Consider the following 24,243-nt stretch of genomic DNA (forward strand, 5'->3'; position numbering starts at 1 on the left):
GGACTGAGGCTTGTGCGTGCAGAGGGCACGCCAGGGACAGGTACAAGGACGGAGGCCTGCGCATGTAGATTGACACGCCAGGGAAAAGGATAGGGCCTGTGCATGCAATAGGGCACGACAGGTTACATGGCAAAACCTGCGTGTACTTTTATAGAAGCACGGGGAGGTATGCCAAGGAGCAGGCGAGGGCCTGCGCATGCTTTAGAGAGCACGTAAAGCACAGTGCAGAAACAGCGTGAGATGCAAGGAAGCACAGAGAGAGCACGGCTGGGGCACTGGCTAGCTGATCGGGCTGTGGCACTGACAGACGGGCAACACTCCAGCGAACCCAGCAAAGGCGACACAGCTGTCACTGACCGACGAGCACGGCTGAGGCACAAGCAGGCAGGCACGGCTGAGGCACAAACAGGAGGCTAGGAAGGCCAGGCGCATGCAAAGGGCACATGAAGCAACATTTCAAGGCAAGACAAGAAACAAGGCAGAGCTAGGCAGAGTACGGAACACGGAGCGGAACATAGGCAGAAACACAGAGTCAGGTCAGAGCGAGAACAGAGCTAGCAGCGGAGCGTAGGCCGAAGCCCAGAGCCAGGCCAAGGCAGAGCCTTGGGACTAGTCAGAGAACGTGCTAGAGAGCACCATACATCAGCAGGAATGGTGCGTGAGCCAGGAGGCACAACAGGGCACCATAGGTCAGAGCAAGGAAGAACAGGCAAAGACAGAGAAGAGGAGGGAACACAAGGCAGAGCATAGTGAAGGCAAGACATGGCAGAAACAGGCAAGGCAGAGAACACCGGAAGGACAACAAGTCCAAGCAGGACAAGGACGAAACATGGCACAACGGACAAATATAAGACAAGGCATGGGACAAGAAACGGAGTACAAGCACAAAGCGTGTGCAGAGATGCACGACAGGGCAGAGTGCAGGGGCACAGAATACAGAGAGCGACCCAGCAGACCAAGCAGCCATGCAGGGAAGCAACACAATACTCAGGCCCTGACCATAGGGAGGGGCGGTCTGATATAGCACCATAATGTAACACCAGTACTTCCGGGTCAGGACCGGGGAGGGACTTTGGGTTCAGATCTTCCAGGATCATAGAGAGCTTTGCTAGAACAGCCTGGGTAGAACCATAGAGCAGGTCACATGATCAGGGGTTGCAGGAATACAGCGGATTGCAGACTCAGAACAGGGCTGGAACATAGGAAAGGACACATGATCAGGGGTTCCAGGAACACAGCGGATTGCAGAGTCAGACAGAGACAGATGGTTACCCAGCAACAGCGTGCAGCCATGAGGTAAGGCGCGTGTGCACACTGCTCCAGGCATCTTGCGGCATGACAGACATGGCGGACATGACAGACATGGCGGACATGACACATACCAAGATAGGGGGGATGAGAGGACCATGCATACCAGGATAGGGGGGGATGAGAGGACCATGCATACCAGGATAGGGGGGATGAGAGGACCATGCATACCAGGATAGGGGGGGTGAGGGAACCATGCATTCCAGGATAGAGGGTGAGAGGACCATGCATTCCAGGATAGAAGGTGAGAGGACCATGCATATCAGGATTGGGGGTGAGGGGACCATACATACCAGGATAAGGGGGGTGAGGGGACCATGTATACCAGGATAAGGGGGGTGAGAGAACCATGCATACCAGGATTGCGGGGGTGAGGGGACCATGCATACCAGGATTGGGGGTGAGGGGTACCATGCATACCAGGATAGGGATGAGAGAGTACCATGCATGCCAGGATTGGGGGGGTGAGGGGACCATACATACCAGAATAGGGATGAGGGGCCCATGCATAGGATAGGGATGAGGGGTACGATGCATATCAAGATAGGGATGAGGGGTGCCATGCATACCAGGATGGGAGGGGGGCAGCACATACCAGGATGGGAGACCATATACCAATAAAAATGCTCTCCACCCAGGCATAGAACAGGTTCAATAGGTAGTAAGTATATAAGGGGACAATATAAATATCTCTCCGAGGATCTGTTTATATCAAGGAAGGTGACGGTCACAAGGGGAAATTCTCTGCGTCTGGAGGAGAGAAGGTTTTTCCACCAACATAGAAGAGGATTCTTTACTGTTAGGGGAGTGAGAATCTGGAATTCCTTGCCTGTGGAGGTGGTGATGGTGAACTCAATCAAGGGGTTCAAGAGAAGCCTGGATGTCTTCCTGGAGCGTAACAATATTGTATCTTACAGTTAATAGGTTCCTTAGAAGGACGTAGATCTGGGGATTTATTCTGAGGGAATGGAGTCTGAACTGGATGGATAAATGTCTTTTTCGGCCTTGCTAACTATGTTACTATATTACATTGTCCCCACTTTTGGACAAATCGAGCATCATGAGGCAGTCAGAGAGCAGCTCCGGTCCTGGCTTCCTGTTGATGTTCAATATGTCCAAAGGTGGGAACAGTGAAGCTGCCGCTGATTGAGCACAGGGCTCATGTGATGTGACGGACTCACAAAAGCCCCGGGAAAGCAAATCCCGGCACCGTTAAAGCGGAGCCCAAACACCAGTGGAGTATGAGTGTTTTTATGTAATTGAGGGCAAGTATGAGGAGTTAGTTCACTGAGAATTTTTTTTTTTATATGTGTGTATATATATATATATATATATATATATATATATAATCCCTAGATTAGAAGATTCACTCACAACTAAACTTTCTTAATTCCAAATGTAAAACTATACCCATAATTCACTCCCCGAAGGTTAGTCAGAAGCTGACTAATAGAAAAAACATATACCCCACATGTCAGTATATAGGGTGAGGTGATGTATACACACTCACTCTCCAAGCCTCTCATTTCTACGGGTTTTGTCGTCCTCACCAAACATATCTCATCAGGAGTTTTATTTAATAATGACTTACATTCAAGCGAGACTAGACGAAGAAAACCCTAAAATCATGTATCATGTTATCCGAAACAGTCAGAAAACTAGCCACATATAGGGAGACCCCAGACTTCAAACTATATACTTCATAAGTTTATAAGCAGCTCCAGTGTGAGGAATAGACAGTATGTGACAATACAGTATATACCGCTCAGGGAACACAACTTCCAGAGATCATTTCCATATTCATACTAAGTAATGGCACAGATCTCCCAGACATTATGGCTGCACATATCCCTAGTCTTTATAATGATATTGCACTCATTCCCTGACAGACCGCAGCATGGCCATTAGTTAGAAGCTGCTAATGATCTTTGGAGCAGGTAAGTGTTCCCTGAGTGGTATATATTGGGCCGTCTGAAAACTGAGTTTAGTCTAGGACAATTTGTCTGCACTACTAATTGACAGCTGTTACAATACCAAACTAGGGCAGTCCCTATAGGAGGAAACAATAATTATACTGTATTGTCACATACTTTCTATTCCTGACACTGGAGTGGCTTATAATGAAAGTATATAGTTTGAAGTCTGGGGTCTGCCAATATGTGGCTAGTTTTCTGACTGTTTCGGATAACATGATACATGATATTAGGGTTTTCTTCGTCTAGTCTCGCTTGAATATAGGTCAATATTAAATAGTCTCCTGATGAGTCGCCTTTGAGGAGGACGACAAAACCTGTAGAAATGAGAAGCTTGGAGAGTGAGTGTGTATACGTCATCTCACCCTATTTACTGAAACGTGTAGTATATGTTTCATCTATTAGTCACCTTCTGACTAACCTTCAGGGGGTGAATTATGGGTATAGTTTTACATTTGGAATTAATAAAGTTTAAGTTTTATCCTTTTGTCAGCAAACATGAGGAATGACAAGAGGTAACTAGGGATGAGCGAGTAGTGAAATACTCGGACTCGCTGTACTCGTTACGAGTAGCTCCTAATACTTGGGTACTCGTAACGAGTAGCGAGTCCAATGTATGTATGGGAAATGAGAGTAATGGGCGGAGACTATGTGTGCAGGCGGAGAATGTGTGAAGGGGTCTGTGGGACTGTATGTGTGCGGGCTCTGCCGGGCTGATTGGGGCTCTGTGAGGGCTCTGCCAGGCTGATCGGGGGTCTGTGCAGCACAGACCCCCGATCAGCCCGGCAGAGCCCGCACAGACACCCCGATCAGCCTGGCAGAGCCCGCACAGACACCCTGATCAGCCCGGCAGAGCCCACACAGACCCCAGCAAACACATATGAGGCTGCGCAGCCAGCCAATCACAGTAATGCCACAACAAAGAAGGAGGTGGCTTTACTGTGATTGGCTGACACATGCCGGGCGGGAAATTCGAATTTTGAGAGGCAAGTAGTGAAATTTACTCGCTAGGATTCGAGTACCGCATGTACCGAATTACTCGCCGAGTACCGAATCCTAACGAATATACTCACTCATCCCTAGAGGTAACCCATTTAAGAAGATCCAATTTTGGTTAAAACTATTCCAACATTATGACAATAAAAAAAGGCTTGTCCCCTATGTGACTTCTCTGATGTTTATTAACAGTTAATTTCCAATTAAAATACTTCCCACATTAAGAAAATGAAAAAGGCTTCTCCTATGTGTGACTGCTCTGATGTTTAACAAGATGCTCTTTCTGGTTAAAACATTTCCCACATTCTGAACAGTAAACAGGCTTCTCCCCTGTGTGACTGCTCTGATGTCTTACAAGTTGATCTTTCCATTTAAAACATTTCCCACATTCTGAACAGGAAAAAGGCTTCTCCCCTGTGTGGGCTCTCTCGTGGCTATCAAGATACTCTTTCCGGTTAAAACATTTCCAACATTCTGAACAGGAAAAAGGCTTCTCCCCTGTGTGACTGCTCTGATGTCTAACAAGATGCCCTTTCAGGTTAAAACACTTCCCACATTCTGAACAGGAAAAAGGCTTCTCCCCTCTGTGCATTCTCTGGTGGCTCTCAAAAGTTGTTTTCCATCTAAAACATTTCCCACATTCTGAACATGAAAAAGGCTTCTCCCCTGTGTGTGTTCTCTGGTGGCTATAAAGATGCGCTTTCTGGCTAAAACATTTCCCACATTCTGAACATGCAAAAGGCTTCTCCCCTGTGTGGGTTCTCTGGTGATTAACCAAATCTGATTTATGTGTAAAACATTTCCCACATTCTGAACAGGAAAAAGGCTTCTCCCCTGTATGAGTTCTCTGGTGGTCATCAAGAACTGATTTCCGGTTAAAACATTTCCCACATTCTGAACAGGAAAAAGGCTTCTCCCCTGTGTGAGTTCTCTGGTGAGTAACAAAATGTGATTTCCATTTAAAATATTTCCCACATTCTGCACATGAAAATGACTTCTTAGCTTTAGGAACAGTTTGTTTTTTAATGCCTCTTTTGTGACTTTGATTTTCCTTAGTAGTCGGTAATGAATCAGAAGATGGGACCTGTTTCATAGGATCAGATGACAGATCTTTGTTGTGAATGGATGATGGTATATCAGGAGTAATCACAATCACTTCAGTTGTATCTTGTAGGATCTCAAGATCATCAGATTTAAAAATTGAAGATGTCAGATGTATATTTGATCTCCTGACACAGTCATCTATTAAGATAAAAAACAATTATTTTGTAATAAAATATACTTGAGTTTTATATTTTTGAACATTTCTACTTAAACTGTCCATAAAAATGGCAAGCTATGTAAAAACGTTAATTACCAAGACAATGACAGTTCACAGTCTAATAGAAAACCTTTTCTCCCTTCACACCATGTGTTTGTAATTTACTGGGTGTAAAGAGTATATATTGCAGTAACACCCAGGGGAAGTAGTTTTGAGAAAGAACAAGCTATTGTTCGAAACGCGTAATCTACTACTTGTTACTCATGTGAACACACCATTTTTTGCTCTGTTTTGGACTTGTTTTTAACAATAAATTGGACTTGAATTTGCAAAGCTGGACCTTTTTTCTTTTTCCTTGGTTACTGCGTGAAGACTGCACGTGGTCCGGGCTATCCACTACACATGCCTTCAGGTGAGCTGGCCTTTTTTTTTTTCTCTTTTTGAATGTTTACAGTTTTTTGGCCGTGCACACCAATAGCTATATTTTTAAGGAATGCTCTATAATAATTAATAGCTACAAGGCATTGTGTATGTGTTAAAGTCCTATTTTTTGAATAAATCATAATGAATACAAGTCCAGAAAGAGTGCGCAAAGCGGCTCAATTATTTATTTCAGATGGATCCACATTTGCAGGTTGCTTGGAATCTGATCCATTTGTGACAGATATTAGCAAGTTAGAGAAAACAATGATTAATGAAACCAAAGTATGGTGGGACTATACAACCCTTGAGAACTATGTCCATAAAAATATGATTCCAAGGGGTTTACGCATAAAAAAGGTTCCAACTACTGTGTACTCCCAAGACTTTGTCAAAGAATGGAATCTAATTTTCAGCAATTGCTCTATACAGCTCATGCAATTAATCATGAAATATGAGTCCACCAAGCTAAAGGATTTTCAAACTGAAATTGACCAAATTAAGTCAAAGTTGGAGTTGAATAATAATGCTAAGTTTGAGGAAGAACTTGCCAACATAAAAAAATCTATCTCCAAGTTGGAAGAAATTATTATAAAACGTAAGCGGAATAAGTTCCAGCGTGACTTGGATGATTATCAGATGAATCAAGTTTATGAATGGGGAAGATGGCAGAAACCTCAAAAAACTCCCAGGTCAATTTTAAAACGCAGCTATGTTTTTTCTAACACACCTGAACGACGGGTTTCCTTTAGCTCCTCAGATGTGGAATCCACTGATATTAGCTCAAATGATATTCAGAGTGACACCAGCATGAATGGCATGAGTAACAACAATTCTTACTATAGAAAACCTAAAAGGTATTTTTCAAAAAACGCAAAAGGCGGGGGGGCCGGAAGCACCGCAATAAATACACGGATGACAACCCGCAACAACAAAAAATAGCTTCAACCTCTCAAAATGATTTTTCTAATATTTTAAACATCTCTGGCTACAATCTTACAACGGAACAACTTCAGGTATTGACATTGGGATTAAGTTTTGCACCAGATCAACATTTCAACCTTTTTAATACACTTTTGGACATAAATAAATTTGTACGAAATCTAACCGTTAAAAAGCATTTTTTTGCACACGAATCTGACTCTATTGCTATGAAAATCCCTGCACAAAATGAATACAATGGTCTTAATTTTTCTGAGCAAATGGCATTGAAAAATTTGAATGAACTAGACTCTACTAACATTGTGTCTAAGGATGTTTTTCAAGCAGAAAATTTATGCATAAAAAATCCGAGTTTTTATCCTATCCAATCCAGAGCAGAATGCATGGATAAGTTTCAGAGCGTTATGGAGCGTGAACTTAGAAAATTGGATGCTTCAATCAAAATTCAACAACAAAATAACAACTTGAGCTACAAACAACGAAAAGCTATTGATGAAATTAAGAAAACTACTGAAATAACAGTCAAAAGTGCAGACAAGGGCGGCTTGATTGTGATCATGGACACTGCGCAATATAGAGACCAAATGAATGTTCTACTGAGTGACAGTTCTACATATAGAAAATTGCCTCATGATCCTACAAAGGATTTTCAAAGAAAAATTTTCAAACTAATTGAAGAGGGGGCAGCATTGGGTGTTCTGACAAAGGCTCAGGTAGATTTTTTAAAAATTGATTCTCCAACTATTCCTACAATCTATGGGCTTCCTAAGGTTCATAAAAATATATCACCACCCCCTATGCGCCCAATTGTTTCAGGCATTGGGTCTCTCACGGAACACCTCAGCCAGTGGGTAGATTCTTTGCTACAGCCTCTGGTTACACGAGTGCCGGGGTTCCTGAGGGACTCAAAAGCCATATTGCATCAATTTTCTAATGTAGTTTGGAATAGTGATTTTCAGTGGATTAGCTGTGACGTTACTGCTCTTTACACCTCTATTCCTCAAGATGTTGCAATCAGAGCATTGGAATTTCACCTGCATAAATATAGTAACTATACTAATGAATTGTGTGATTATATCATGCAGGTTATTTATTTCCTAATGCTTCACAATTATTTCTTTTTTGATGGAGATTTTTTTCTACAATGCAGAGGAGTATCAATGGGCGGCAAACATTCGCCATCGGTGGCTAATCTTGTTATGTCGCACTGGGAGGAGGTAATTTTGTATTCTGACAATAATCCATTTTTGTCTAGTATTTTTTGGTATGGCAGATTCATTGATGATACACTCCTTATTTGGAGTGGTGATGTATCTGCCATACCAGAACTAATAGAATATTTCAACTTTAATGATTTCAATCTCAAATTTACATTTATGACGGATCCACATGTAATTTCATTTCTGGATCTTAAACTAAAAGGTATTGCAGGTGCTGTCATCAGCACTGCTACATTCTGCAAGCCACTTTCTGGTAACACCATTTTACATGCATCTAGTAGCCACCCCGGGCACACTATTAAATCTATACCAGTGGGGGAGCTCACTAGAATCACTAGAAATTGCAGTGATGACAATGCCCTGAAAGGAGAAATTGAGTCATGCTGCAACAAGCTGAGCAAGAGGGGTTACTCTAATTGGTGTCTTGATAGAGCAAAGAAAATTGTACAAAATAAAAAAAGACATGATTTGTTATTGCCAAAGGTATATAATAATGATAAAAATCCAGATAAGATGGTTTGCTCTATCCAATATAGTTCTCAGTTTAACACCATTAAAGCACTCTTCTTGAAACATTTACCTATTCTGTTTGAAGATGAGGTTCTGTCTAGCATTTTATCTAACGGCTGCAGAGTGGTTGCTAAAAAAGCCAACACCTTATCAGACATAGTGTCTCCTAGCTTTTTTAGCTCTAAAACTGGATCTCGGACATGGCTACACTGCTGCGGTTTTTACCGCTGCGGTACATCCAGATGCAGAACATGTGCACATTCTAATAATGTTCATTCCTTTTTTGATGGTACTAAGTGTAATGAACATAAAATAAAACAATATATTAATTGCAATAGTAAAAATGTAGTATATGTGATTGTTTGCTCCAAATGCAACTTGAGATATGTGGGCTGCACATCTCGCATGCTCAAGACTCGCATATCTGAACATATAACTGACATCTTATCTCCTTCCAGTATTAATCGCTCCATCTCATCTGCATCCAGACACTTCAATAATGAACACCAAAGAAGTACTGAATTTTTTCGTGTCATGGGCATTGAGAGAATAACACCACATATAAGAGGTGGAGATCTGAAAAAACGTCTTCTAACACGCGAAGCATATTGGATTTTCTATCTAAATACATGCTTTCCAAATGGATTGAATGCCAGAAGAGAAATTATGTTTCATTATTGATGTTATTATAATTGTATATATATATATATATATATATATATATATATATATATATACATAAAAACTTTTAAAAAAATTGTTTGTTTTTTTTATTCTTTTTTGTTTTCTTTTTTGGCTCCCCCCTCTTTTCACAAAAAATGTGTTTTTCTTTGTAATGTTATTTTTTATATCTCACACATGTTTCCCTCTCCCCTTTTTTTTTTTTTTTTTTTTTCTCCCTTCACACCATGTGTTTGTAATTTACTGGGTGTAAAGAGTATATATTGCAGTAACACCCAAGGGAAGTAGTTTTGAGAAAGAACAAGCTATTGTTCGAAACGCGTAATCTACTACTTGTTACTCATGTGAACACACCATTTTTTGCTCTGTTTTGGACTTGTTTTTAACAATAAATTGGACTTGAATTTGCAAAGCTGGACCTTTTTTCTTTTTCCTTGGTTACTGCGTGAAGACTGCACGTGGTCCGGGCTATCCACTACACATGCCTTCAGGTGAGCTGGCTTTTTTTTTTCTCTTTTTTAATAGAAAACCTTGTTGGATGAACCAGTAGTGCGTGGTGTTCAACTGTTTGTTCATTCTGCCTCCCAAATATAGAATTATATGAAACCAATCAATGTTATGTAGGCAAAAATAATACCAATTCTCATCTCACAGTTCTCATTCAGGTCCATCATTTGTCAATGGAAAAACAGAGGTTCCCACACTATTAGTGGCTCAAAGGCTGTTGAAAAGCAACAAGGTTTCTACAAACCAATCCAGCAAAATCCACTCTCTGAGTAGAATCCACTTAATTTACAGTGTGCATCTCCTGGAGCACAATCTGGGCACTAAGTGTTGGGTAATAAAATTGCAAATGTGTAATTTTCACTCTCCAACATCCACTGCGTGTTAATTTCCGGAAAGTGGCTGTGGAGTCAAAATATTCACTCTTCCTATTATAACCCTCAGTGAATTAATTTATAAAATGGATTGCTTTACGAGGTTTTGAACTATTCTGGTTTTCTGTCAGTTATATTAGGGCTTCTGCATATCGTGTGTCCAATCTTATCTGGGATCTGTTCCTGCAGTCCAACTGGAGTAATCTGCTCCCTGCTTCAGCCAACGGGAAATTACCACACCCTAGTAAAACTCAAAGCATATTGATGGTTTCTGCTTTATACAGCATTGTTCTCCTTTGGTTCAGTCTTCTATGCTCAGCTCGCGACTTGTGTATTTGTTTCCTATTGTGACCGTGGCCCGTTTATTGACTACACTTGTGTCTTCTGATTCTGTATTCTGCCCTTCTGGTTCTGACCCAACTACCTGACTAATCTTCTTGCCATCTAATACCACAGAATAGCAGGTAACACCATGGTCCAAGCCTAGGTGTCCCAGTGTAGGTCCAGATCCATGTAAGGGTGTTTAAAGACAATGAGCAAGGCAATCCTTGGGATATGGAAAGCAGAGACGATAGTGCCAAGCATGTTCATTGTGGACATCTTTTGAGCTGCCAGGTGACCACAAATAGTGCTCCTAATACATTGTGTCTGCAAACTATTCCAGCAAGATCTGCATTCAAATAGCTAAATGGCGCTCCTTCCCTTCTGAACACTGCCATGTGCCCAGACAGTAGTGTGCAATCGTATGTAGGGTATTGTGCAAAGTTGGAAAATAATCTGTAAGATCCATTTGTTTTCTATTATCCTTTGTGAATGTTTCCAAAGTTATCACCACATAAAGTGACACATCAGATTTTAAAAATGGGGCCTGAATAGGAGCACAAAACTGGCTGTGGGAAGAGGTTAAATCAGAGTATTTTGGACACTAAACTGTAGTCGAAAACTGTGAGTATAGACAATAACATCTACTGAAATGATCAAACCCAACAGTCTTCATCAGTAATAAATGAGTAACTAGTGGTGAAACCTCTCTGGGGTAATTAGCAGATGGGTCTCGGTGACATCACAATCTAAACTATTGTAAGGTCCAATATTTTCTGTCAGATGAGTTTCAAGAAAAAATATTAGACATTTAAAGAGAACTGTGTATAATAGTGCAGAGCTGAGATGTCTTGAAGTGAACCTGTCAGCAGGATTGTGCACAGTAACCTACAGACACTGTCAGGTCAGCACCGTTATACCGATTGCAATGATACCTGGTGATGAAATCAGTCTTGTGGTTGTTGTTTAATATGCACTTGTAGTTTTCAGTTAATGAGATTCTCGTGCTCTGGTGCGGGGCTGTAGGCGGGGCTTTATGTGTTGCTCTGTTTACATATGCATGGCGGCGCCTGCGCAGTAGCATCTATAAATAAGAGATTGATGCTACCGGACAGGAGCCGTTGATGTTATTTTGCTGGATGAAATTTTTTTTCTAAGCCTCACAATAACCACAATATTATAGGCATTATCAACAATAATAACACTGTTATATGCATTACATAAAATAGGGGGCAGGTCACTGAAGGATCAGTAACCTGTCATAAGCCAATACAGATGAGTATGTAAGCAGAGCACACAAAGCCCCGTCCACAGTCCTGCCTGCAGCCCCGCCCCAGAACTCGAGAATCTCATTAACTGAAAACTACAAATAAAGATTAAACAACCACAAGATGGATTTCATCACCAGGTAACTATGTAATCAGTATAATGGCGCTGACCTGACAGAGTCTGTAGGTTACTGTGCACAATCCTGCTGAAGGGTTCACTTTAAATTTAGATCTTATGTATTTGGAAAAGGCGATGGAGAGCTTTTATTTAACCCCTTCACCCCCAAGAGTGGTTTGCACGTTCATGACTGGGCCAATTTTTACAATTCTGACCACTGTACCTTTATGAGGTCATAACTCTGGAACGCTTCCATGGATCCCGGTGATTCTGACATTGTTTTCTCGTGACATATTGTACTTCATGTTAGTGGTAAAATTTCATTCAAATAACTTGCGTTTATTTGTGAGAAAAACGGAAATTTGGCGAAAATTTTGAAAATTTTGCAATTTTCCAACTTTGAATTTTTATGCCCTTAAATCACAGAGATATGGCACCCAAAAAACTTGATAACTAACATTTCCCACATGTTTACTTTACATCAGCACAATTTTGGAACCAAAATTTTTTTTTGTTAGGAAGTTATAAGGGTTAAAAGTTGACCAGTGATTTCTCATTTTTACAACACCATTTTATTTTTACGGACCACATCACATTTGAAGCCACTTTGAGGGGTCTATATGATAGAAAATACCCAAAAGTGACACCATTCTAAAAACTGCACCCCTTAAGGTGCTCAAAACCACATTCAAGAAGTTTATTAACCCTTTAGGTGCGTCACAGGAATTTTTTTTGAGTATTTAGAAAAAAAAATGAACTTTTTTTCACAAAAAAAATACTTCAGGTTAAATTTTTTTTATTTTACCAAGGGTAACAGGAGAAATTGGACTGCAAAAGTTATTGTGCAGTTTGTCCTGAGTACGCTGATACCTGATATGTGGGGGGGAACAACTGTTTCGGCGCATGGCAGAGCTCAGAATGGAAGGAGCGCCGTTTGACTTTTTCAATGCAAAATTGGCTGGAATTCAGATCGGACGCCATGTCACGTTTGGAGAGTCCCTGATGTACCTAAACAGTGGAAACCCCCTACAAGTGACCCCATTTTGAAACTAGACCCCCCAAGGAACTTATCTAGATATGTGGTGAGAACTTTGAACCCACAAGGGCTTTACAGAAGTTTATAACGTACAGCGGTACAATTAAAAAATCATATTTTTTCCACAAAAATGATCTTTTCACCCCAATTTTTATTTTCCCAAGGGTAACAGGACCCTAAAAGTTATTGTGCAATTTGTCCTGAGTACGCTGATACCCCACATGTGGGGGTAAACCACTATTTGGGCACATGGCAGAGCTCGGAAGGGAAGCAGCGACATTTGACGTTTTTGGCTGGAATTGAGATCGGACATCATGTCGCGATTGGCAGCCCCCCAGAAATGACATCATTTTGGAAACTAGACCCCCTAAGGAACTTATCTAGATGTGTGGTGAGAACTTTGAACCCCCAAGGGCTTCACAGAAGTTTATAACATAAAGCCGTACAATTAAAAAATCATATTTTTTTCCACAAAAATGATCGTTTCACCCTCAATTCTTATTTTTCCAAGGGTAACAGGACCCTAAAAGTTATTGTGCAATTTGTCCTGAGTACGCTGATACCCCACATGTGGGGGTAAACCACTATTTGGGCGCATGGCAGAGCTCGGAAGGGAGGCAGCGCCATTTGACGTTTTTGGCTGGAATTGAGATCGGACACCATGTCGCGATTGGAAAACCCCTGATGTACCTAAACAGTGGAAACCCCCCACAAATGACACCATTTTGTAAACTAGACCCCCCCAAGGAACTTATCTAGATGTGTGGTGAGCACTTTGAACCCCCCAGTGCTTCACAGAAGTTTATAACGCCCGGGCGTGAAAATAAAAAATTCGTATTTTTACAACAAACATGATCTTTTAGTCACCATTTTTTTATTTTCCCAAGGGTACCAGGAGAAATTGGACCCCAAAAGTTGTTGTCCAATTTGTCCTGAGTATGCTGATACCCCATATGTGGGAGAAAACTACTGTATGGGCACACGTCGGGGCTCGGAAGGGAAGTAGTGACGTTTTGGAATGCAGAATTTGATGGAATTGTCTGCGGGTGTCATGTTGCCTTTGGAGAGCCCCTAATGTACCTAAACAGTGGAAACCCCCCACAAATGACCCTATTTTGAAAACTAGACCCCCTAAGGAACTTATCTAGATGTGAGGTGAGAACTTTGAACCCCCAAGGGCTTCACAGAAGTTTATAATGCCCGGGCATTAAAATAAAAAAATCGTATTTTTCCCACAAACATGATCAATTAGTCCCCAATTTTTTCATTTTCCCAAGAGTAACAGGAGAAATTGGACCCCAAAAGTTGCTGTCCAATTTTTCATGAGTACGCTGACACCCCATATGTGGGAGAAAACTACTGTGTGGACACACGTCGGGGCTCGGAAAGGAAGCAGTGACGTTTTGGAATGCAGACTTTGATGGAATGGTCTGCGGGTGTCATGTGCGTTTGGAGAGCCCCTGATGTACCTAAACTATTGAAACTCCCCACAAGTGACCCCATTTTTGACACTAGACCCCCCACGGAACTTATCTAGATGTGTGGTGAGCACTTTGAACCCCCAAGTGCTTCACAGAAGTTTATAACGCTCGGACGTGAAAATAAAAAAATAATTTTTTTCCACAAAAATGATATTTTTGCCCCCAATTTTTTATTTTCCTAAGGGTAACAGGAGAAATTGGACCCCAAAAATTGTTTTGCAATTTGTCCTGAGTAGGCTGATACCCTACATGTGGGGGTAAAACATTGTTTGGGCGCATGTCAGAGCTTGGAAGGGAAGGAGCACCATTTGACTTTTTCAACTCAGAATTGGCTGGAATTGAAATCAGACGCCATGTTGCATTTGGAGAGCCCCTGATGTGCCCAAACAGTGGAAACCCCCCCCAACACACCCCTAACCCTAATCTCAGCCCTAGCCCTAACCCTAACCCTAGCCCTAACCCTAATGGAAAAATGGAAATAAATACATTTATTTTATTTTATTATTTTTCTCTAACTAAGGGGGTGATAACGGGGGGTTTGATTTACTATTTATGGCGGTTTTTATGCTTGGCGGCTGTCGCACGCTAAAAGATGCTTTTTATTGTAAAAATAGTTATTGAGAGCTATAATTTTTCCGTATTTTGACACACTGAGTCATGTGAGGTCTTATTTTTTGCGGGACGAGTTGACGTTTTTATTGGTACCATTTTCGGGCACGTGACATTTTTTGATCGCTTTTTATTCCGATTTTTGGGACGCAGAATGAACAAAAACCAGCGTTTCATGAATTTCTTTTGGGGGGGTGCGTTTACACCGTTCCGCGTGCGGTAAAATTGATAAAGCGGTTTTATTCTTTGGGTCAGTACGGTTACAGCGATACCTCACTTAGGTCGTTTTTTTATGTTTTGTCGGTTTTATGCAATGAAAACTATTTTATATAAAAAATAATTATTTTTGCATCGCTTTATTCTGCAAGCTATAACTTTTTTATTTTTTCGCTGATGATGCTGTGTGGTGGCTCATTTTTTGCGGGACAAGATGACGTTTTCAGCGGTACCATGGATATTTATATGCGTCTTTTTGATCGCGCGTTATTACACTTTTTGTTTGGCGGTATGATAATAAATCATTATTTTTTGCTTCTTTTTTATTTTTATTTTTTAAAGGGTTTGCTAAAGGGGTTAACTAATGGGACAGTTTTATAGGGTGGGTCGTTACGGACGTGGCGATACCTAATATGTGTACTTTTGTTTTTTGTTTTTTTATTTTCAAAAAATTGATTTATTTGGGGGAATATATTTTTTTTTTTGTAATTTATTTGGCGATTTTTTTTAAAATTATTTTAACACTTTTTTTTATTTTACTTTATTAAATAGTCCCAGGTGGGACATCACTGTTCTGTGACAGATCGCTGATCTGTCACATCACAGATCACTGTGACAGATCAGCGATCTGTCACAGGCAGTGCACAAGGCTTCCTCATGCCTGCGCTTTGCAGGCACTGAGGAAGCCAGGAAAGGAGCCCCCAGCAGCAGTGCTGCACATTGCGCTGCCGTGGGGGGCTCAGGGAAGCACGGAGGGAGCCCCCTCCCTGCCGATGCTTCCCTTTAACCCCCGGTACACCGCGATCATGTTTGATCGCGGTGTGCAAGGGGTTAACGTGTCGGGGGGCGGTCCGTGACCGCCCCTGACACATTGTGCCGGGTGTCAGCTGTGATAATCAGCTGACACCCGGCCGCGATCAGCGGTGCTCACCACGTGGGCGCCGCTGATCGCGGTAGACGTACTATCCCGTCCATGGGCATAGGGTCCCGGGTCCCATGGACGGGATAGTACGTCTGATGTCAGGAAGGGGTTAAGACTATCAGAGAGCTACAGATTCACATAAGTGAGGCAGAACAATCCCACCACAATCAAATTATCACAGTATGCACAGGTTAAAAAAAAAAAAACAAAAAAAAAAAAAAAACATCGAATAAATAAAAATGTTACGTCCCCAACAACAATGTATGTATGTATGTATGAGGGGAGAACTCCAACAGTAAAGCGGAGTTGCACTCATTTATGGTTGATCATTGGAGCTAGTATGAGTCCTGACCAGAACATTAGAGAAATAATATTACTCCCCATTTCAGGAGAGATTGTGCAGTAATCTGAATTCCTTAGGATCGAAAACATGTCCATGTCATTTATGACATGGAGTGAAGCCATGAAACCAGGGCTCTAGCCATGCCAACACATCTCCTGCAGGCGGGAATAAATGTATATTACAGCCATCAGCCATGCACAGCTTAGAGATATATCATGTAGAGTTGAGCGAAAAAGGTTGGCCAAATTCAAAAGTCTCCGACTTTCGCTGAAGTCCGGTTTCTCCGATCGAAACCTGACCATAGCGTGAGGTTGGCCATGCGGTCGCCGACTCAAGAACTAAAGTCGCGTTTCCCATAATGCTTTCAGCGCATTTTCTCAGCGAATGATCAAGGACGCATAAAGTGGGCAACGTGATGACATAGGCAGTGGCCACCACCATCTTAGAGAAGGGCATTGCAGTGATTGGCTGGCTTTGTGTGGCATCACTGTGGCTATAAAAGCCCTGAACGCCGACCGCCATCTTACGTCTGCCGATCTTAGCATAGGGAGAGGTTGCTGCTGGTCGTTCTCAATAGGGAGAGTGTTAGGCAGGAAAAAAAAATCTGTGCTTCTGCTGATAGCGATTTTCACAGTACAACACAACCGTATAGTGTGCAGTGACAGGGGAGGATATTTTTGTGTGCAGCAGCTCTGGTGGTTATTAGGCTGCCTTATAAGGGTACCTGATAGCCTCACTGCTGTGTGCACACTGCTGTGCAGACTGCTTTTTTAAAAGCAAAAATAGTTTTATTCCTTTTTTCTGCACAGTTAGCGAGCGTTCATTTTTGCACACACCGTATAGAGGTGGACGCTCCTCACACACTACCGTGTACCGGCTGGTATCACAGACAAATATATGCTCTCTGTGTGTCATTCCGTAAATAGACAGATATTTTCATTTTTCCATAAATACACCGTATAGAGCTGTCCGCTTATCAAACAGTATTGTATATCTGCTGTTTGTATTGCCGTCAAATCTATACAGAGACAGCGTCTGTGTGTGAGACTCCGTAAATACATATACTGAAATTTAAATTTTTCCATACACCGTCTAGAGCTGTCCGCTTGTCAAACAGTATCCTACATCTGCTGTTTGCTTATGGTCAAATCTATACAGAGACAGTGTCTGTGTGTGACTACGGACAAATATATGCTATGTGTGTGACTCCGTAAATAGATAGATGGATATTTTCATTTTTTCATACATACACCGTATAGAGCTGTCCGCTTATCAAACAGTATTGTATATCTGCAGTTTATATTGCACTCAAATCTATACAGAGACAGCGCCTGTGTGTGACTACGGAAAAAAATAGACGGACATTTAAAATTTTCCATACATACACCGTATAGAGGTGTACGCTCCTCACACACTACTGTGTACCGTCTGGTATCACAGACAAATATATGCTGTGTGTCACTCCGTAAATAGACGGATATTTTCATTTTTGCATACATACACCGTATAGAGCTGCCCGCTTCTGATACAATACCGTAAATCAGCTGGTTGGATTACGGTCAAATACATACTGGGAGAGCGTCTCTAAGGAAATATATACTGAGATTTAAATTTTTACCTACACCTTAATAAACAGCTGTACGCTCCTCATACAGTACCATATATCCGCTGCTCTTTTTGCTGCATTTTCACAAACATGAGGAAGTATGCTGGAAGAGGCTGTGAACGTGGGGGGGGGCATCCGGTACTGATGGTGGTGGTGGTGAATCTGCTGGTTATGCCAAAAGCACGACAGCAGCTAAGGCAGGAAGTGTTGAGCCTGCGTCATCGTCTGGCACAAGAAGGCCTGTAAGGTTGCCTTTCCTTGGAGTAGGAAAACCGCTTTTAAAGCCGGAGAATCAGGAACAGGTTTTGGCGTACATTGGCAAAACAGCCACCAGCTCTATTGCCTTCTCTTCTGAACATTCCAAACCTGCAAGCACGGAGTCATCAGTGCAGGGTTCTGGTCAGGAAAAACACCTTTCCTTGTGTCCTTCAGCCCCACCAAAAGTGAAGGATGTGGCAGCCCACACTTCAGATTACTCTATGGAGCGCTTTTCACATACCATGCCTGGGTTATCCAGTCAAATCCTGAATTCCCCAGTCCAAGATGAATCTGACATGGAGTGCACTGATGCACAGCCACTGCTAGATGATTCTGCTGGTACATTGACCCACAGCACTACATTGCCCTCGCAGTCTACTGAGCCAGAATCTGACCCTGATGAAACTCTGGTGCCCCTTCCCGCATACTATACCATGTTACACGGTGACACAGAGGAAGGTGCAGATGAAATTGAAGAGGAGGTGATGGATGACCCAGTTGTTGACCCGGATTGGCATCCATTGGGGGAAGAGGGTGGCGCTGGCAATAGTTCACATAAGGAGAAGGATCTGTAGCAGGCATTAACATCGAAGCAGCGGTTATCTGGCTGGCCCGTAGCTGTCCAAAGGCGTGGACCAAAAACCAAAAGAGTTGCAGGACAGCTTGGCCAGTCGGTCAAATTAGTACAGAGTGTATGCCCAGAAAATGTATACCATAGTAGGAAGAGTGCAGCGTGGCACTTCTTTGTCCAAAATCCTACTGATGAGGCAAAGGGTTCCTGTAAGAAGTGCGGAAGAACCTTTAGCTGAGGGAAAAATCTCAGAAATTAGAATACCAGTTGCATGCTTAGACATTTAACCACCATGCACTTGCAAGTGTGGATGGACTACAAAACCTCAGGTAGCCAGCAACGCTCCATTGCTTCCCCCACTGTAAGACCACCGCCACCGGTAAGCACACCACCAGCAATAAATGTTGAGGTGTCGTTGCAAGGCCAAATCGCTCAGGGAATCACAATGATTTTTGTTGTGAGTTCATTCTCTGGTTCACCAGTTGTGAGTTCTCCTTCCAGACTCCCTCTGGTGGTAACAGGAGGTAGTGAGACTGATTTGATCGGTGGAGATCAGACACCTGAGAATGAGGATGACGATTGGACCTCAGGAGGCTCAGATTGGATTTAAGACAGCCGACGCCCTATTCAGTTGCTGGTGATTCCTTCTGCTTGTCAGGTCTTGGTTGTCAGCTCTGTTCCAGTCAGCTCAAGCCAAGTTCTCTGCTAATTTTCACACTTGATTTTGTTGGTCTATTCAGTTTTTCATGTGGTCAGCCAGCCCCGGCTTGGGCTGTGCTGAATTTCCACTCTTATTTATCTGTATTTGCCAATTTGCTTTTTGTCCCTTGTTAGATTGGCCTCTTTTTGCTCTGTCTCAGAATATTTCAGAGTGCTGATATAGTGGGAGAAGTCTAGTGACTTCAGGGTTAATTTTGCTATCAGAAGTGTTGGACATTATTTTGTAGGGTTTTGGGCAGATTGCAGACAGTGTCTTTCCTTTCCTATCCTCTCTAGTTAGCTTGGGCCCCATCATTTGCTCAGCCTATTTTCCTACCTGTGTTTGTGTTTTCATCTTGTTTCACCGTCAATACATGTGTGGGGGCTGTCTATTCCTTTGGGGTCTGCTCTGGGGCAGTTAGTTTTCCCTTTTTTTGCAACGAAACACTGAATATAGGCCATCACCACCAATACCATCACCAACCCCCTCTCACTCCGTCCGGTCCACCGCTAGTTCCACCATATGCAGCTCTCAAGTCCAGCTCACCCTACCAGACACTGAGTAGGACAAGAAAGTACTCATCCTCCCATTCGCGTACACTGTGTTTGAATGCCTACATTGCCAAACTGATCTCATTAGCTTTCCACGAGCTCATGGCCTATGCTGTCCCATGCTATGACCTACCCAGTCGGCACTTCTTTTCTTGAAAAGCCATCCCTGCCCTCCACCTGCATGTGAAAGACCACATTGTCCATGCACTAAAACAATCAGTAAGTGGAAAGGTGCACCTCACAACAGATGCATGGTCCAGTAGGCATGGCCAGGGCCGTTACGTGTCCATCACTGCGCACTGGGTTAATGTGGTGGATGCAGGCTCCACAGGGGACAGCGGCGGTGGAACAGTGCTGCCTAGCCCATGGTATAGGAAACAGTTGGCTGTAGGCGTTCGACCCTCCTCCTCCTCCATAAGCGAAAGCTTGTCCACAGAGCGCAGTCGCACGAGCACTCCATCCGCAGCTGCCAGCGTTGCACACGAGGTGTCCCACTATCGAACAGCTAGTGGTAGGCGGCAGCAGGCTGTGTTAAAGATGATGTCTTTGGGCGACAACAGACACTCCGCAGATGTACTGACCAACTACTTGCAGCGACAAACTGAGTCATGGCTGGGCAGTCAACATCTTGAGCCAGGCAATAATTATCCTTTCTTGTTGGTCAATGCGCAGCTTTCTCCTCACAGGCTCCACTCGGTGCCCCTGCAAGTCACCCTGCGTCCTGCCTTCACTCTCGCTCTCTCCCAACTGCCACTGCAGTGCGCCCCCTGCTCCTTTTACCCTAGCCCCGCCCCCTGTTGCCCTGACAGCTTCAGTCGCATGTCTCCCTTTGTAATCCTCCTGATGTGGTTCCTTCAATAACCCTGATGGCGGTCCCCTTGGTTCCGGCCCAATCATTATATGGGGGTCCTCTTCCCCACACAGCAACCAGTCCTACAGAGCTGGTCTGAGCAGAGCGTTTTAGACGCTGAGATTGCTGAGCAAGCTCCTGAGCGGTTGGAGGAGAATGGGAGACCGCAGGATGCAAGGTTCTGGATTCCCGCTGTGCAGCTGCAGGAACCCGGCGCCTAACACTGAGTGAGTGTGAGGGTGACTCTGGAAATATATACTGAGATTTCAAATTTTCCTAACACTGTATACAGCTCTACGCTTCTATTTAGATTCTGGTGTAATCCATAATGAGCCTGTGAACGTCTGTCTGTTACTCCGGAAATATATTTTGAGATTTAATATTACCCCAACACTGTATACAGCTGGATGTTCAACAAGCCACTATAGCATCCTCCACAGTGCTAGCGTCCGACAGTGCGCCTGATACCGGGCACTGTCGATCAGTGGTAATGTCTGTCGCCGCGCTGCAGTCTGCAGCTCTACTTGGCGTGCGCAGTAGCGACGCTGCACGCACGGTAGGTCTAGACGGACGCTGACCCTCTGCCTAGGGCCAGCTCCTGTGACCATATACCGTGCGTGCACTTCTGAGACCTGTGATGCTAACAGGCTCAGCATTTTGTGTTTATTACACTTAGGCGTCTCTGTGATTCAACAGAGATTGCTCAGTGCACCCGGGTGACATTTAAACCGCGTGCGTCATACTGCCATATTGTACGTCCACCATTGTCTAGCAGCAGTGTTAACACCTTCTGCACGGTGGAGCAGTCGCACTTCATCCGCAGCTGCCAGCGTTGCACACGAGGTGTCCCACTATCGAACAGCTAGTGGTAGGCGGCAGCAGGCTGTGTTAAAGATGATGTCTTTGGGCGACAACAGACACACCGCGGATGCTCTCATATCTCTGTAGTAAGCTCGGTTTTGCGCCCAAATATCTGTAATATGCCCCTTTCTGCTCCCATATCTCTGGAGTATTCTCCATTCTGATCTATATCTCTGCAGTAGGCTCGCTTCTGCTCCCATATCTTTGTAGTAAGCTCAGTTCTGCTCCCATAGCTCTATAGTAAGCTCCGTTCTGCTCCCATATCTCTGTAGTAAGCTCCGTTCTTCTATATTTCTGTAGTAAGCTCTGTTCTGCTCTTATATCTCTGCAGTAAGCTCGGTTCTGCTGCCATATCTTTGTAGTAAGCTCGGTTCTGCTCCCATATCTCTGTAGTAAGCTCGGTTCTGCGCCCTTATCCCTGTAGTAAGCTCGGTTTTGCGCCATTATCTCTGTAGTAAGCTCGGTTCTGCTCCCATATCTTTGTAGTAAGCGCAGTTCTGCTCCCATAGCTCTATAGTAAGCTCCGTTCTGCTCCCATATCTCTGTAGTAAGCTCCGTTTTTCTATATTTCTGTAGTAAGCTCTGTTCTGCTCTTATATCTCTGTAGTAAGCTCGGTTCTGCTGCCATATCTTTGTAGTAAGCTCGGTTCTGCTCCCATATCTCTGTAGTAAGCTCGGTTCTGCTCCCATATCTCTGTAGTAAGCTCGGTTCTGCTCCCATATCTCTGTAGTAAGCTCGGTTCTGCCCCATTCTCTCTGTAGTAAGCTCAGTTCTGCTCCCATATCTCTGTAGTAAGCTCGGTTCTGCTCACATATCTCTGTAGTAACCTCTGTTCTCCTCCCGTATCTCTGTAGTAAGCTCAGTTCTGCTCCCATATCTCTGTAGTAACCTCTGTTCTGCTCCCATATCTCTTTAGTAAGCTCGGTTCTGCTCCCATATTTCTGTAGTAAGCTTGGTTCTGCTCCCTTATCTCTGTAGTAAGCTCCAGTCCGTTTCCTTATGTACTTAATCTTGGTTCCGGTCTCATGTCTATGTAGTCAGCTTGCTTCTGTTACAGTATCTATGTAGGCAGTAAGCTTGGTTCTGCTTCTATATATATGCAGCAAGCTCCATTCTGTTCCCATATCTATGTACCACCCTGTTTTTAAAGCCTGTTGTCTCTGCTTCTTTAATGCAGCGGCCAGAGATAAGCAGGGCAAAAGCAACGCAACTAGAGGGTCACTGCCTTGTGATTGCCCCCCAGGCTGAAAAGAGCCAGATATCAGGGTTCAAGTAAGGCAACAGCATCATTACCCTCCACTTTCTCTTACAGACCCATCATAATACTTTTCTTCAAGTGATTTTCTAAATTGTCAGCAGATCCTACATACGCTGTCATTTGGCTTTGTAGTTTACAGACCTGGGTAGTTAACGGTCAGCATCTTTTAATCCCAGGGGAAAGGTGGATCCTCCAGGTGGTAAGTTCTACAGAAAAGGGCTTTCAATGCCCAAAGTCATTTGAACAGTTTTGAGTGGAGGAGAATGTTGTGGTCTAGAGGCAAAATTGTGATCTCACGATTGTGATGCGGTCCAACGACACCACCGACATAGCAGCCACAGACGGTGACTGAGAAGAATCTCAATGCAAGAATGAATGTGTTGCATGGATTTATGTCTTTTTACATCAATTAAGGAATTTGCACCCCAGACCTTGCGGGGGTATCACAACACAGAACCCAGACCCCAATCAGAGGACAATGAAACATTCACACTCCTTATCTATGAACTGTTCCAATATTTATGGCCACAACTGTTTATCACTCTCTTATAATGATAGCTCTGCTTCACGTCACTTGTCTTATCTATTGCATTATTTCTTTGTGTGCTGTGTTGTGTATAAATATGTGATTCTTCAGATTTTGTATTATTCTATGCCTAATGAAGAGACCTAAGTAGTCTCGAAAGCTTGAAGTTTGCTACCATCTTTTCATTTTGCCATTAAAAAGGTATCAACCACTGAGGACTCTCAATTTTAAATATTCCTCTATCTACTGGCTAACACGGTACCAAGATACATATCTTTCCTGTGAGAAGAATCTGTGACTTCTCTGCATTTAGCGGTTACTACTCACCATGGTAGTCATATGTAGGAATCTTCTCTTTACACCTCTCATCACCCCTCAAATATGTCTCTTTAGCATTAATATGGGTCAGATCTTCACCCTGAAACAAGTATTGTAAAAGTCACAGACAGATGGAGAAGTCACATCTATGATCAGCTCTAATCCTGCCATCTCCACCGTTCTCATTACACAAGTAAAACAGGGGGAAATTACCAAGTGATGTACACGAACCACAATTAA

The 24,243-nt window shown here is 43.1% G+C and overlaps 1 protein-coding gene across 1 annotated transcript in view; it reads right to left on the bottom strand.

The window, feature by feature from the left end:
* Positions 1–4,386: 4,386 nt before the first annotated feature.
* Positions 4,387–24,243, bottom strand: part of LOC141059246 (uncharacterized) — a 107,761-nt gene continuing 87,904 nt past the window's right edge. The window contains 2 exon segments of the mRNA XM_073555553.1: positions 4,387–5,519; positions 24,013–24,103. Of these exon segments, the coding sequence (XP_073411654.1) occupies positions 4,402–5,519; positions 24,013–24,103 (1,209 nt within the window). The 3' untranslated portion in view covers positions 4,387–4,401.

Source organism: Dendrobates tinctorius, unplaced genomic scaffold, assembly GCF_039654945.1.
Source record: "Dendrobates tinctorius isolate UK_male_01 unplaced genomic scaffold, ASM3965494v1 ptg000226l, whole genome shotgun sequence".
Taxonomy (NCBI): Eukaryota; Metazoa; Chordata; class Amphibia; order Anura; family Dendrobatidae; genus Dendrobates; species Dendrobates tinctorius.